General features: G+C 32.5%; 1 protein-coding gene across 3 annotated transcripts in view; it reads right to left on the bottom strand.

The window, feature by feature from the left end:
- SRFBP1 (serum response factor binding protein 1) overlaps nucleotides 1–13,302 on the bottom strand; it is a 56,126-nt gene that overhangs the window by 35,053 nt on the left and 7,771 nt on the right. For all 3 annotated transcript variants that reach the window (XM_064483412.1, XM_010998942.3, XM_031448885.2), the window contains exons 2-3: nucleotides 11,178–11,266; nucleotides 10,012–10,084 (exon numbers count right to left, since the gene is read on the bottom strand). In XM_064483412.1, the coding sequence (XP_064339482.1) occupies nucleotides 10,012–10,084; nucleotides 11,178–11,266 (162 nt within the window). The remainder of the gene's footprint in view (nucleotides 1–10,011; nucleotides 10,085–11,177; nucleotides 11,267–13,302) is intronic.

The raw sequence follows: 13,302 nt of genomic DNA, 5'->3' as shown, positions 1-13,302 counted from the left end.
TTGTTATTACAAGTTCTAATTCCTTCGAAGTATCTTCTCAAGAAACTTTAAGTTTCCAGTAGTCTTTTTCAAGGGTACATATAATTATAAAATACATACTCATTTCTTAATTATATTTCCATGTGTCAATAGTTTAAAGAGCCTATATCAAGTAATACTAGAATAAGGTTATATTCAAATTTGTTTTAAAAATACAGTGCCAAACTGGGTAAGGAACAAACATATTTTGAAACCTAATCATTGTTACCAATTCATAGTCCCAAGGGAATTAATATTTTGGTATTTAGCTCCTGGATGTTATTTCTAAATGTTAAATGGACACACAAATTCCTTTATGGATAACAAGACACTCTACATCTTTAGGAAGGCTCAACTATTCTAATTACATAAAATTAAAAATAAATTCTATTTTTTCCCAAAGGAGCCATGATGATATATTATTTCACTAGTACTTTCATTTTTGAATTAATAGTGATGATTAAAATTACAATGCAAAAGTGCATTTATCACAACTAATTATAATGTTAATAGAGTCTTATAAACATGGGTTACTGATTTAGATAAATTTGAACTGAATCCTGGCTTTGCCTTGCTCTAGTACTGTAACTCTGGGCAAAGCAATTAACCCTTAAATCCCCAGTTTCCACATCAGTAAAATGAAACTAAAAAGGAATCTTGAAAAGCTACTATGAAGATTAGAGATAATATATGTAGGCTATAGCAAAGAGTATGGCAGAGTAGGTACTCAATAATTAATAACTCAAAGTATTATTAAGTTGTTTATGAGCGATGTTCTTATATCTGAAATGGAGCTTCCTAGTGCTATAAATAATATGTAAGTCTGGAATGTGAAGTTGTTGCATGAAACAGTATCCTTGCTATCTAATTAGGATTCAGTTAAAGACTACCAAGGAAATCATATCAATTTGATAAATCAGTAACATTAATCTTTTTTATTAAGCTTTTCCAGGAAACCTTCCCTGATTACTAGCTAGAAGCAATCTCTTGCTCTTTTACAATTTTCAAAGACCCTATAACTTGTCCTGTTTTTAAAATGGTGTATACCAGCTCCTTTCTGTGACAGTGCAAGATTTTTGCAGAGCAGGAACAATTAATCACACGGTTTATCACCTTCCATAAGGATAGGCTTAATAAATGCCTCCTTAATACACGAAAAAAATCAGTCAGTAACTGCTTTCTAATTAGTTATCTCACCTCCAATCTCATTTCCTTTTAATCAATCCTCCACTGTCCTTCAAATTTCTCTTTCTAGAAAACACATATGATAACTCAAAACCTTTTGATTACCTACATTTCCTAAAAGGTTTTCAACTATAATCTTATCTACCACCTAGCCACCATCTTCAATTATTGTTCCTCCTCTCATTCTATATTCCAGCCACAACATTAATTCATTGAAGAAACACTTGCTAAACATCTGCTTTATGCCAATTAGTGCACTAAGCACTGGAAATAGAAAGATAACATTCTATTCTCAAAAAAGGAGACATACAAATAAATAATTACAGTGCAATGTGCTAAATACTATAAAAGAAAAAAAGTACTGAGCAGCCTTTCCAAATCAAACCATGTACTTGCAGACTTCTGTGCTTTGTTCTTGGTGTGCTCTACTTACCTAGACTACCATTTCCAAAATAGAATCATATTTATTGTTGAAGTTCTGCCTCAGTGCCACCAATTCTATAGAGTCTTCCCTAAATCCTATAAGTAATTAAATAAATTGATTCCTTCTCTAGGTTCCTACAACTCTTTGATTATAACACTGGTATGGTATATATATCAGAGAGACTCATATGCTTGTTTCCCACAGAACAGTATGCTCCCTGACAACAAATCTATTCATCTACCTATATAACAGGTTCTAATTTAAAAAGTATTTAACTAACCTGAGCACATAATATGGAAATCACAATCTGGAAATTCCTAATCTTTTTTTCATTTGTACATTTTTCTTTTCTGGTTGCAAATTTTATGGATCATAGAAGACCTATGATTGTTAACAAACTGGGATGCTATCTTAGATTGTGATGAAGAGAATAATTGTTATTAACTACAACCCAAACTCTTAAATTTTATTTTAATAATTGAGTTTCAACAAAAATCAAGGATTAAAAAAATGGGAATTTCTCTCCCTACTTCACCCATATATATTATTAATATGCCCTATAAAGGGTATAGTTAGTTTTTACAGAAGAAATGGGAGAATGAAAGAGAAATATACATTTTCACTGTAAATTGCTAAAAAACCATTTTTATTTAGAGCAATCACTACCCTTGAGATTACTTTTATTTACTAGAAGACTACAGTTTACATAATTTAGTGGTAGGTAGAGAAAAAATAAAATTCTTTATAGTCAAGGGAAAAACAGAACATTACTGAGCTTCTTGCCATAACAAAATATTAATTCTTTGAGTAGCAAAACACTAACATTAGTTATTCTAACATATAGGAAAAAACATAAAGAATACAGAGTTTTCATTATAATAGAAATCTAACAACGTAAAATATTGATAAGGAGTATAAATGTTTGAAAATAATTTGTCTCCGTTTAACCCAAAATTCAGGTGAAATCCCAGCTGAATAAAAAGAAAATCCCATTTTTCAAAAAGTTATTTACTGTTCTTATTGTTACTTTTCTGTAGGGCCTTTTATCTCCCACTGTGTGTTTCCAACAAAATATGTTGTAGTATTCGCCTCTTTTCTCAATCACCACATTATTCCCTACTGGAACTGTGATAGTAGCATTGGTTGTCCAAATTTTTTTTAAATTAATAGTTGGAAAAGGGCTCTGGATACTTTCACAGTTAGTAGGAATGTTCTGCCCAGGTTGTAAGTTCAAATTTCCAAAATTAAAAAACTTAAAAAATCAAATCAAAACAAAACAGAAAGAAATAAAAAAAAACTCTTTTTGGAAAAAAAGCTCATGTGATACTCCTTCCTTCCTACCCCTATCCTGTTTACACATCCAGTAGCCTTTGAACTAGGCTTATCCGGATGGAAGCAATTCCAAAGCCAGTTTTTTATTTTAAGTATATATAATGACTCAGTAAATGGTAACAGGACTTCATCATTTTTACAAACTAGGACCTGTAACTTTTTGTTTGTTTTCAAATAGAAGCAAGAAGGTTCAAAAGCAGAGAACGCATACCACTTTTATTTGCTACAGCTGCTCTAATTTAAAAGACAAAAATATTTTAAGGTCACCATAGACTTGATACAAGATCTTTATATCAACATAGCTTACAACGAAAATCATGACCCCTACATATTAAGGATTTCAGGAATATGAACTATTCAAAACACTGGCTTAAAGCTGTAGAAACCACATGCCAGGAAAGCAAACTAGAATTCCAATGTGATGATCTGTTGCATGAGTGTGAGGAAAGTGGTATATACTGATTTTTTTAAATAACACTATGACTTCCTGTTTATCATTTCAAATGTCACAAGCTAAGTACAGAAGGATATTAAATCAGGGCACCTTGCTCTGCCTTCAGAAGCAATGAAAGTTCCCCCTTTTAAAAAATTAAATTAGAAGTTAAGTGGCATTAGAGCACTGGCTAAGTTGACCATAAAAATGAAGAACCTATTCATTCTTCTGTTTCTGATAATTAACATTAAAACCAACAAACAAAAACATACTATCTGAAGTCGAAAGTTTTTATCAAGGATCTTTAAAGTTACCTAAAGATTTCAAGAAATTACGATAATGTATTAGAGGAAAAAAGCTCAATAGGAAGTACAGATTTAATAAAAGAGACATAAATCAGACTTACAGTGTTCATCCTGTAGCTATAAAAGACCATGATGTGGGTATGCTAAGGAGTATGGGGAAGTAAACAAGAAAGAGAAACATTATGCCTCTCCCATACTTGGACCACTGTTTGCAGCTACTAGGTTTCAGATGTAAAGGAAGAAAATATGAATGTGGAAATGATTTCAGAGTTTTGAGATTTAAGCATCTTTTTATAGAAAGAAACAGGATGGGGAAAAGGAAGTAGGAGAGAAGGCACGCTTTGGATCACATAAGCAAGAACAAAACCCATTCTGGTTCTTCCAGCACAGTTCTGTAAAGTACTCTAGACCACAGAGAAACTACAAGTTGAAAAATTCATCAATAATCACAACTGAATAAATGAGTTTACATTTTAAAACTAATATTGCTAATTTTGAAAACAAGAACTACAACAGCGACATCAACACCTAGTTCATTGTTCCACTCTCTTGAAATAGTCTTTTTCACTTGGTTTCCTAGAAACCATACTATCTTGGTTCTCTTTCTCCTTCATTGGTTACACTTTCTTGGTCTCTTCTACTGATTCTATCTCTTTAAGACTCACATTTATAGGTCCTGGGATGCTTAGGTCACCACCTCCCTGTTTTTAAGCTATTTACAGTTACTTCTAACTTCAACTACTTCCATTTCTGTGTATGACAGGCTAAGGTACTAACAGATAATATGATTAAACCTTCCCTCAAAAACCAAAGCAAAACATAAAATCTGGACATACTACAAAAAGCCCTACCTGAAGGTAAAGTAGAGTAAATGGAAGAAGACAAGCTCTGACGGGAAGAGTCTAAGCACACTGGGAGTAAAGATGGGAAGCTACACAAGTCACCATCTCTTCAGAGTGTAATCCAGACCTAACAGCAGTCGGCACAGTTCAGGAGCAGCGGTCACAGAACATATGGAAGAGTGAAGCCTGAGTACCTTATTCACTGAGAGAGCAGGGAAAACCCAGAAGGGAAGGGACCACACAATGGATCCCTAAACCTGAACAGCTCATGCGAGGAACAGATTTCAAGTAGCTCGCTAAAAGGCAAAAGATCTGAAACTGAAGCTACATGTGCTGTCCCAGAAACATTGTTAAAGCCTATTTCAAAAGTTAAGTGATAAAACAACCACTCAACTTTTCACTGGAGAACAATGACCAAACTCAGAATCTCTTCTACTTGATCTTCATAATGTCCAGGGTACAATCCAAAATACCCAGCAAATGAAGGACCAAAAAAAAAAAAAAAAAAAAAAAAAAAAAATTTTCCTTCTCTACAGGCAAAGATGGCTATTACCACTATCCTTGATGTTACAAAAAAATTCTTTTCAGTATATTAAAATCTTACCAGAGATATAAAAAAATTCCCAGCAGAGAAACAGAAACAATAAAAGTGTTAACTTATTCAGCCACAGATCATCAGTCACTGGGTAAAAAGACCCCAAGATATTCACAATGTCTCAAAGTTATCATCTCACAGATTACTTAAATTCAAACAAACACAAATAAAAGATGAAACTATCAAAATCTGGCAGACAACATCTAAATCAAGTGACTAGAATGCACCATTATCAGTATAGGGACAAACATGGATGTGATACAATGTATTATTATATTGTAGCATTATAAGTTTTCTATAGGTTTGAAATATTTTCCACAAAGTTGGAGGGAAATACAAACAAAAGAAATAAAAAGCCAAAAAGCATACTATCACAAATCAGAGGCAAGAATTAAAACAGCTGTCCTGGGATCCACTCACTTCCTTTACCAAGAGGAAATTCAGGGAAAAGTAGGTGCTGCAGTTTAATCTACTTGTTAATATACTGATAACTGGTAAATAGGCTAAAGGTTTTTTTGTTAGGAGGACAACGCCTAACCTGAAGAATGCTCTTAGCAGGATGGCCCCTGTTAAGGACGCTTATAGTAAACAAACTCAGAATCTATGGCTTTATGAGGCATGGAATGTTGAAGAATATCATGTAAGCTACATAACCCTGGGGTACAGAATGGATAAGTTTCAAAATCTAAATTTTGAAACTGCTATTAGGTAATAACTAAACTTCTTCATGTAAAGAGCTCATCTACTCTGCACTAGCAAGCACATATCTGCTGCAGAAAGGAAGGACCTATGGAATCATGCAGAGTCCTAGACATCTAGCTTCATCTGTGCCTTCTGATTGCATCTATCTTTGAAATTATTAGTAAAGCTAGATTTCTAGTTAAGATCTCTAATTGAGTCTGATTTGATAATATGATTCTTTGGATGGGCTTATAAATAAAAGATGAAACTATCAAAAATAATTATAATCTTAGGTTAACAATCCTATTCATACTATTACCTTAGTAGAGTAAGGGAATTAAATGTTAATTTGATACAAATAATCAACACTGTATACATTCAGGATAAAAAAGGCATCTTTTACCCTATGGAGAATTTCTTTTTAAGCATTTATAAGGGAAAAAAACCTTAAAACATAGTATGTGAAATTAGAGAAAAATCTCAATAACTTTTTAAAAAGCATCTATAACCTGAAAGACCTCAAAATTCTAATTAATATATGGATATATATGACAATAAACCTGCAACCAAGGCGTGAGTGCAGCCTAGAACACTTCTAAATATGTCCTCTGAAATAAGATTCTGCACACTTTACAGTTGCGGTGAAGTTCAAATGATATGATATACAGTTGACCCTTACTAACATGGGTTTGAACTGTCTACTTACAGAAAGATTTTTTTTCAATAGTAAATTGAAATTCAACCAAGGTTGGTTGAATCTGGCGATGGGAAACTGCAGATGTAGAGGGCCCATGGTAAGTTACACCCTACTTATACCCAGATTTTTGTCTGCACAGAGGGTCAGCACTCCAACCTCCATGTTGTTTAAGGGTCAACTGTAGCTATTTATATTATTTTGATGATAGACTATTTTACATGATTTTACACAGTACCTCTAAAGATCATAATCTACACCATTTTCCTATTTTGTGATCCACTGATGACAACCACTTAAAAACAGGCCATGATGGAGGATGAGACAAGGCAATCCTAACAGATGATAAAGCTCAAAGGAAGCTCTTAATAAGAGTTGAACATGTAAAAATAGAAGAATGAAACAAAAAGTGAAAGAGTTTTAAAAGAGAGAAGTAAAGGCAGCAGGCAGAGCAAGATCTCACAGAAGATATATAAATTCTCACTGCATGGGAATATTCAGCATAAGGAAAAGTAATGGACTCAGAGAGGAGAAAGGAAAAAAAAGAGGTACTGGTATATTTAGCTATGAGGAATTAAAGAATCTGAAAACTTGTTACATATCTCTGGGCCCTTCTTTCCTAGAGGGCAAGTATCAGGTTTATTAAATTATCTAATTCAATCTCTAGGAGAGTAAGAGTCTAGATATATTTGAGAAGTTAAAGTTTCATCTTAATGAAGTAGTACAGTGACATGGCTAACATCATCAGCTTTACAATTAGTTATTAAGCTCTAACTTAATATATGAGTTAACGCCTAACAACTATCTGACTTTGAACAAGCTGCTGAATGAACTTCTCTAAGCCTCAGTTTCCTATTCTTTAAGATAGGGATAATAATGATATCTACCTCACGAGATAGTGAATATAAAACACAAAACATAGTGCCTGGTGCATAGTAAATATCCAGTAAAAGCTAGTTATATTTCCTTTACTGTTGAGAAAAAGATTTCTTGTACATTTTGATTAATTTCACTGTATGCCTTAATTTTACTATCTCCTTCTCTAAATAATCTAGAGATCTGTAAAAGTCAATAAGCTACTTTAATTTCCAAAGAAAAAAGGAACTGTTTCAGAAACCAGTGTATATACTAGTATCAAAATTAAAAGTACGAATTTTATTAGAAAAGGCAGCAAATATTTCATATTTATACATCTCAGTCTATAAAACAGGAACCTCTCATTTTATAGTGTCATAAAGATCAGGCCATTTTTTTTTTCCTTGGCCAGGAAAAAAAACAAACTCCCATTTCTAAAAATGTCCCAAGTTTTTTTCTTAAAAAAGTCATCTTGCAACAAAATACCCTATTATCATAGAAAGCAAGTATAGGACAGTACGTCATGAACAAGACTATAAAAATGTAGTGGTATATGAACCAAGAAAAAAATTCATCTGGAAAAATGAGTGTAAGAAGAGGTTTTTCTCCGAATTTAATTAAGACTGTGAGTTTTCTGTTCTGTGATTTTTTCTTTGATACCCATGAACATGATAAACACTCAAAATTAAAAATGACCTTTCAATTTTAAAAAATGCTTTAGGTATTTGCTTCTTTTAGAAAAGCATACTAATTTTGTAAAAGAAACATGAATGATGAAATCTGACATATAAAAAAAGCAAACATATAGATTTGCCCCTTTTTTTTCTGGTTTTTATATTTAGATTTAATCCACTTTCTCAACAGCATTACAAAAGGAGTTGAAGGCAGAATATCCAATCTAAACCAATTAAACACTGACATGAATTCAAGGAATATACATACTATTAATTTTATGAATTCAAGGACTATCCGGGTTATAAATTTTAGCTTTCTGTGAGGCAACAATTCCATAGTGGTCTTATATAAACACAAGGAAAAATTAAAAAAAAAAAAAAAAAAAAAACCAAACCAAACCAACAAACTAAAACTATGGTTATGATACAGCAATCTCGTAAACCTATGAACTTTAATTACCACTGAGTCTGATTTCCAATTGCTGATGAGTTCTAAAGAATAACAGAAAGCAAGTTTCACATACAGATCAAATAGGACAACTTTTCTTCCTAATTAACTAAATTAAATTCATTATTGAGAGTCAGAGAAGGGAAGTGGTCTAAAGAGTAACACCTTTTGTTCTGAAACTCTTGATACACTATACATAGGTTTATTATATATAATGCATCCTTTCCACAGTAAAGTAAAATCAGCAATTATATAGTAGCCCAAAGCCTCTGAATAATTTAGGACTACAAAAATGACTATTCAGAAGAAATTACAGGGAAAATTTAGGTAAGGAATGTAATTTAGTAAGGACCTTGGTTAAAAGAAGGTGAAAGACACAAAGGAATAAATCATAACTTCCTACCTTAGTGTTATCCAAAAAAAAAAAAAAACTCTAAAGATTTTATTTCTCACAGGAATTTCATGGGAAAAAGAAGGTATATGAAAAAGTCTAAATGGATGTGCAAGATAAAGTGATAAAAATGATAATTCGGAGTCAGAGTATTTTGAGTGAAAGACTAGACAATAAGGGGATTAAAACTTTGATGTGTCAAATGGATTCCATGAAGTTTGCTGTCCGTGAAAATAAAACAAGTAAAAACACCCCAAAAAACTGTCTCACACCAAAGAATCATGCCCTACGTGTGTTTCTATTCAAATCAATTGTGAAAACTTTGTCTTGTAAGATATTTTATAATTCCCTCAAAACGAAAAAGTGGTGAGAAGCTTTGATAATCTCAATCAACTAAAATATTGTTAGAGATTCTCTTGCTCTTTCATCTATCTCAAAACTTAGAAGTTCTACCGTAATGTAATAGTCAAACATACATGCAAAATGACCCTGCAATTAAGGTAATTGCTGGTACCAAATGTTGTTTTTAAGTTCTGCAATAAAACAGTCTCCCAGACATTTAATAGTATGTCATTTGGTAAATGAAAGTTTCCACAAAGTAAGAACAGTGAGAAGACCTAAAAATTATGCTAGTGAAGAGTCTGGCTGAAAGAAACAAAAATACGGATCATTTTGGTCCAATACTAATTTTATTTCAAGTTACTACAGAGCTGAATAAAATGCTGACACCACCACACAAAAATTTATTGAGTTGGCAATAGGCAAAGCATGATGTCAGCCACCAATATGACCATCCACATTACCAAAGAGCATGAACTTAACTTAGATTTAAAGTTACAGTAAAAATAAAAATCTTAGGTATGAAGTATTATTAAACATAGATGAGTTTAGTTTAGCATAGTTTTAACTCAAATTAGTCTAATACTTTAACAAATTCAGTAAAAAACATAGATAAATGCAAGCTTAAACATATTACAACTTCCTAAATGCGCTACATGCTTTACCCAACAGACCTACACAAATAGCCTTAGTCAATTCACACTAATTTTCAAATACGTAACACCACACACGTATAAAAGGCAGGCTGACATGAGAGATGGAACACACACACATACAGTCCATACAAGTCCTTACCTTCATGGCATGAATTTCTTCAAGCAGTCGTTGTGCTCGTCTTTGGTTTTTTAATACCGCATCTTCGGTACCCCTGCAAAATACACATTACAATATGTAGTCAGAAAAAGCACTTATCTTAGATTCATATAATGAAATCTCTCTATTTCTTTTAGAAAAACTGAATAAAGCTCTAAATAACATTGTTGCTCTGTCATCCTACACTGCTTTCTCCTGCCCTACCCAACACATACCCCAATTCCATCAACAAATCCAAGTTTTTGGTAATAATAAGCACTGTCCAGGCATTATATTAATGACTATTATCACTGATAGACACTTTGCCTTCTAATTCCTTAATGGGAAGGTCAAATAATACATTCCAATCAACTGATAAATAGCACATTGTATTTCATATAATGTACGTTTCATAAGCTACAATTATGTTTCATAAGCTACAATTATGTTTCATAAGCTACAAGGCTGGATATAATTTTATTAAATAAAAATTTGTCCTCTGGAATGAAAGGAATACATAAAGATGTTAAACGTATGACTGTATCAGAGAGGAGGGCTATCTTCTGAAACATTTACAAAAGAAAGAGCAAGAAATTAATCAGAAACAAAATAAATTTCAAGACTAAGTATTCATGCTTGAAGCATAAGAACTATAACATACTTTTTCTCTAATACCAGTGACATCAAAAATACAAAATATTATTTTTTCAAAAAATTAATGCAACATAATATTCTGACAAACATTTCCATAAGGTATTAAAGATTTCCAATTAATTAGCAATTCAAGGAATAAGATGATATAAAATCTTTACAACTGATTCAAGGTATCACTAGATTTGTTAAACTACATCAACATCTTAAAAAAAAAATTTCTAATAACATAAAACATGTAAATAATCCCAAAGGACTTTCATTTTGAAAAAGCCAAAAGGAGAGTTTTGAAAAAAAGCAGAATTCATCATATATTTTAAGTGAATACAGGCCAAACTATGCAAGGACATGCTGACACAGCACACTTTACGTCACTCAGATCCTGTCCACATATAAAACAAAGTGCTGTATGAATAATATATTTAATTATTTCTCTAGGTCTCCAATTTTGTAAATACTGAATAAAAACAACTTTTGACATTTTATTAGTCATAGGACCATTATTTTAAATGACTAACTTTTTTGACTTCAGTCTGTCAACACTCCTGACAAGTTTTCGGATAACCAAAACTCGGATTCTCTTCACTTCTTTTCTCATCTTCACAACCTTCGAGGAATAAAGCCAAAATTAGAAAGACTATTAATTCAAGAAGAAACATACCTTATTTTGAGTATTATTATAGAATAAGTCAATCACTTTAACCAAAGTTTTGTTTAACTATATTCATAGTTTGATAAAATTAAACTTCTTTCATAAATAGTGAATAAGGAATAAATCAATATTATAGACATATCTGAAGACTTATGAGAAACAACTTATGATTAAAAAAAAAATCACAGCATTTCCAGTGGTTAGTATTTTAAATTACATTTATACCTTATTGGGCTTGGAACTTAATGAACTGGACTCACTGAGTACAGAGACCATCATATTCATCTTTGAATCTTTGTGGTTTAAAACAAAGCTTCACCCATAATGGCAGGAATTTAATTTACTCAGTGAGGTATTAACAAAAGAAAATGTATAAAAGTGATTATATTTTACTTATTTATAGAAAACCTTTTTCATTTATATTTAGTAATAAATTATTTCAACCAACCATAACTTGAAAACACAAGGGGGCCCACGTGCGTGCACACACACACGCACAAACACACACACACACACTTTAATTCATCCCATTAGAGAACTATGCTGAATTCTAAGGACAAAAAAAAAAAAAAAAAAAAAGAATTATTGGCCAAGAGATGGAAATATTCTAACAATAAAGAACTACTGTTACAATAGTACTTAGTACAATGGGATGCTATCATTCTGAGTTTATGTTTTTTCTATCATTGTTAGGAATCGTACATCTCATAATTCCTTCTGTAATGTCCTTCATCCCTTTCTCCACTTTAGGAGGTACATAAAATTCAGTTCAGATATAATCTTTCCTGTGAAACCTTCAATGACTTCTTCAGTTAGATAACAATGCTATCCTTGGTGTTCCCACTACATTTGCAGTTAGCACCCATCTCACTGTACTGTCACTAACTGCTCCTGCGGCTATCTTTTTCTATAGTTTATGAGCTCCTGAAGGACAGGGGCCTTACAATATTTACATAGCATTTTCTGTGCCTTGCAAGAGTGCCTGGCACACACAACTCTTAAATTCTTCCTGCCAAAATAACAATGTCAACATCATTCTGTTTTTCCAAGGCTCTTACAGTTAGCTGTTACTTTTCACCCTTCATCAGTATCATTCACCCTCTTTATTCATTGAAGGTACAGGCAGCTAACTTACAATTTCTCTGCACCCTAAGTTTTGCCATCATTCTGGATAATGTAGATGTCCACTTGAATAATCCACCCAATATTATATCCTCACTTCTTGACTTCTGCTTTTCTAATGACCTAATCTATTCCATCACAGCCACCCACTTCCATGGTCACACTGTATTCCTTGTCATTGCTCATAACTATTCCATTGCTAAAACCATCAATTCAAATACTGCGCACTGAGATCACAGCTTCTTTCAGTTTGCTTGTTCAACTCCACCCATCACAACTGTCTTTGACTTCACTGGAACTACCAGTTCACTGACCTCTACACTTTCTCTCAAATGATTTGTCCTTTTCTTTTTAATTTTCCTGCTTTTATCCAGTTTAAGTACCTGAGCAACACTTGTCAATACCTTAAACTCCCCTACCCTCTGGTTAGCAATCCTTCTATTTACTCCTGGATAAAAAGAAAATTCTGAGTTCGTTATCACAGTACCCCAACAGTCTGGAAATACTTGAGACATTCTATCTACTATATGTTCAAATGGGCCCTTACACTTCCTAGCAATCCTATCATGCGTGTGTGTGAGTGTGCGTGTGTGTATGCTTTTTTTTGTCAATTCACTTTACAATGACTATTATAAATTTGTGCCTGCTTTCCTAAAACATCTAACCTTTCTCTTTCTCTTTTTCAATTTCATGGAGAAAATAAACATTAGATGGGAACCATCATTTTAGAAAAGTGAAAGTAAATTTACTTGCATCATCCATCCTCTTCTATTAATAAAGTTACAATTAAGAAATATCCCTAAACTTTTCTGAGGTTAATCTTTTAACTGTGTTTTGGATCTCATCCTTTTCTGCCTTCCTAGAACCAT

This window comes from Camelus dromedarius, chromosome 3, assembly GCF_036321535.1.
Source record: "Camelus dromedarius isolate mCamDro1 chromosome 3, mCamDro1.pat, whole genome shotgun sequence".
NCBI classification, from domain to species: domain Eukaryota; kingdom Metazoa; phylum Chordata; class Mammalia; order Artiodactyla; family Camelidae; genus Camelus; species Camelus dromedarius.
This window is presented reverse-complemented; position numbering and strand designations above follow the sequence as displayed.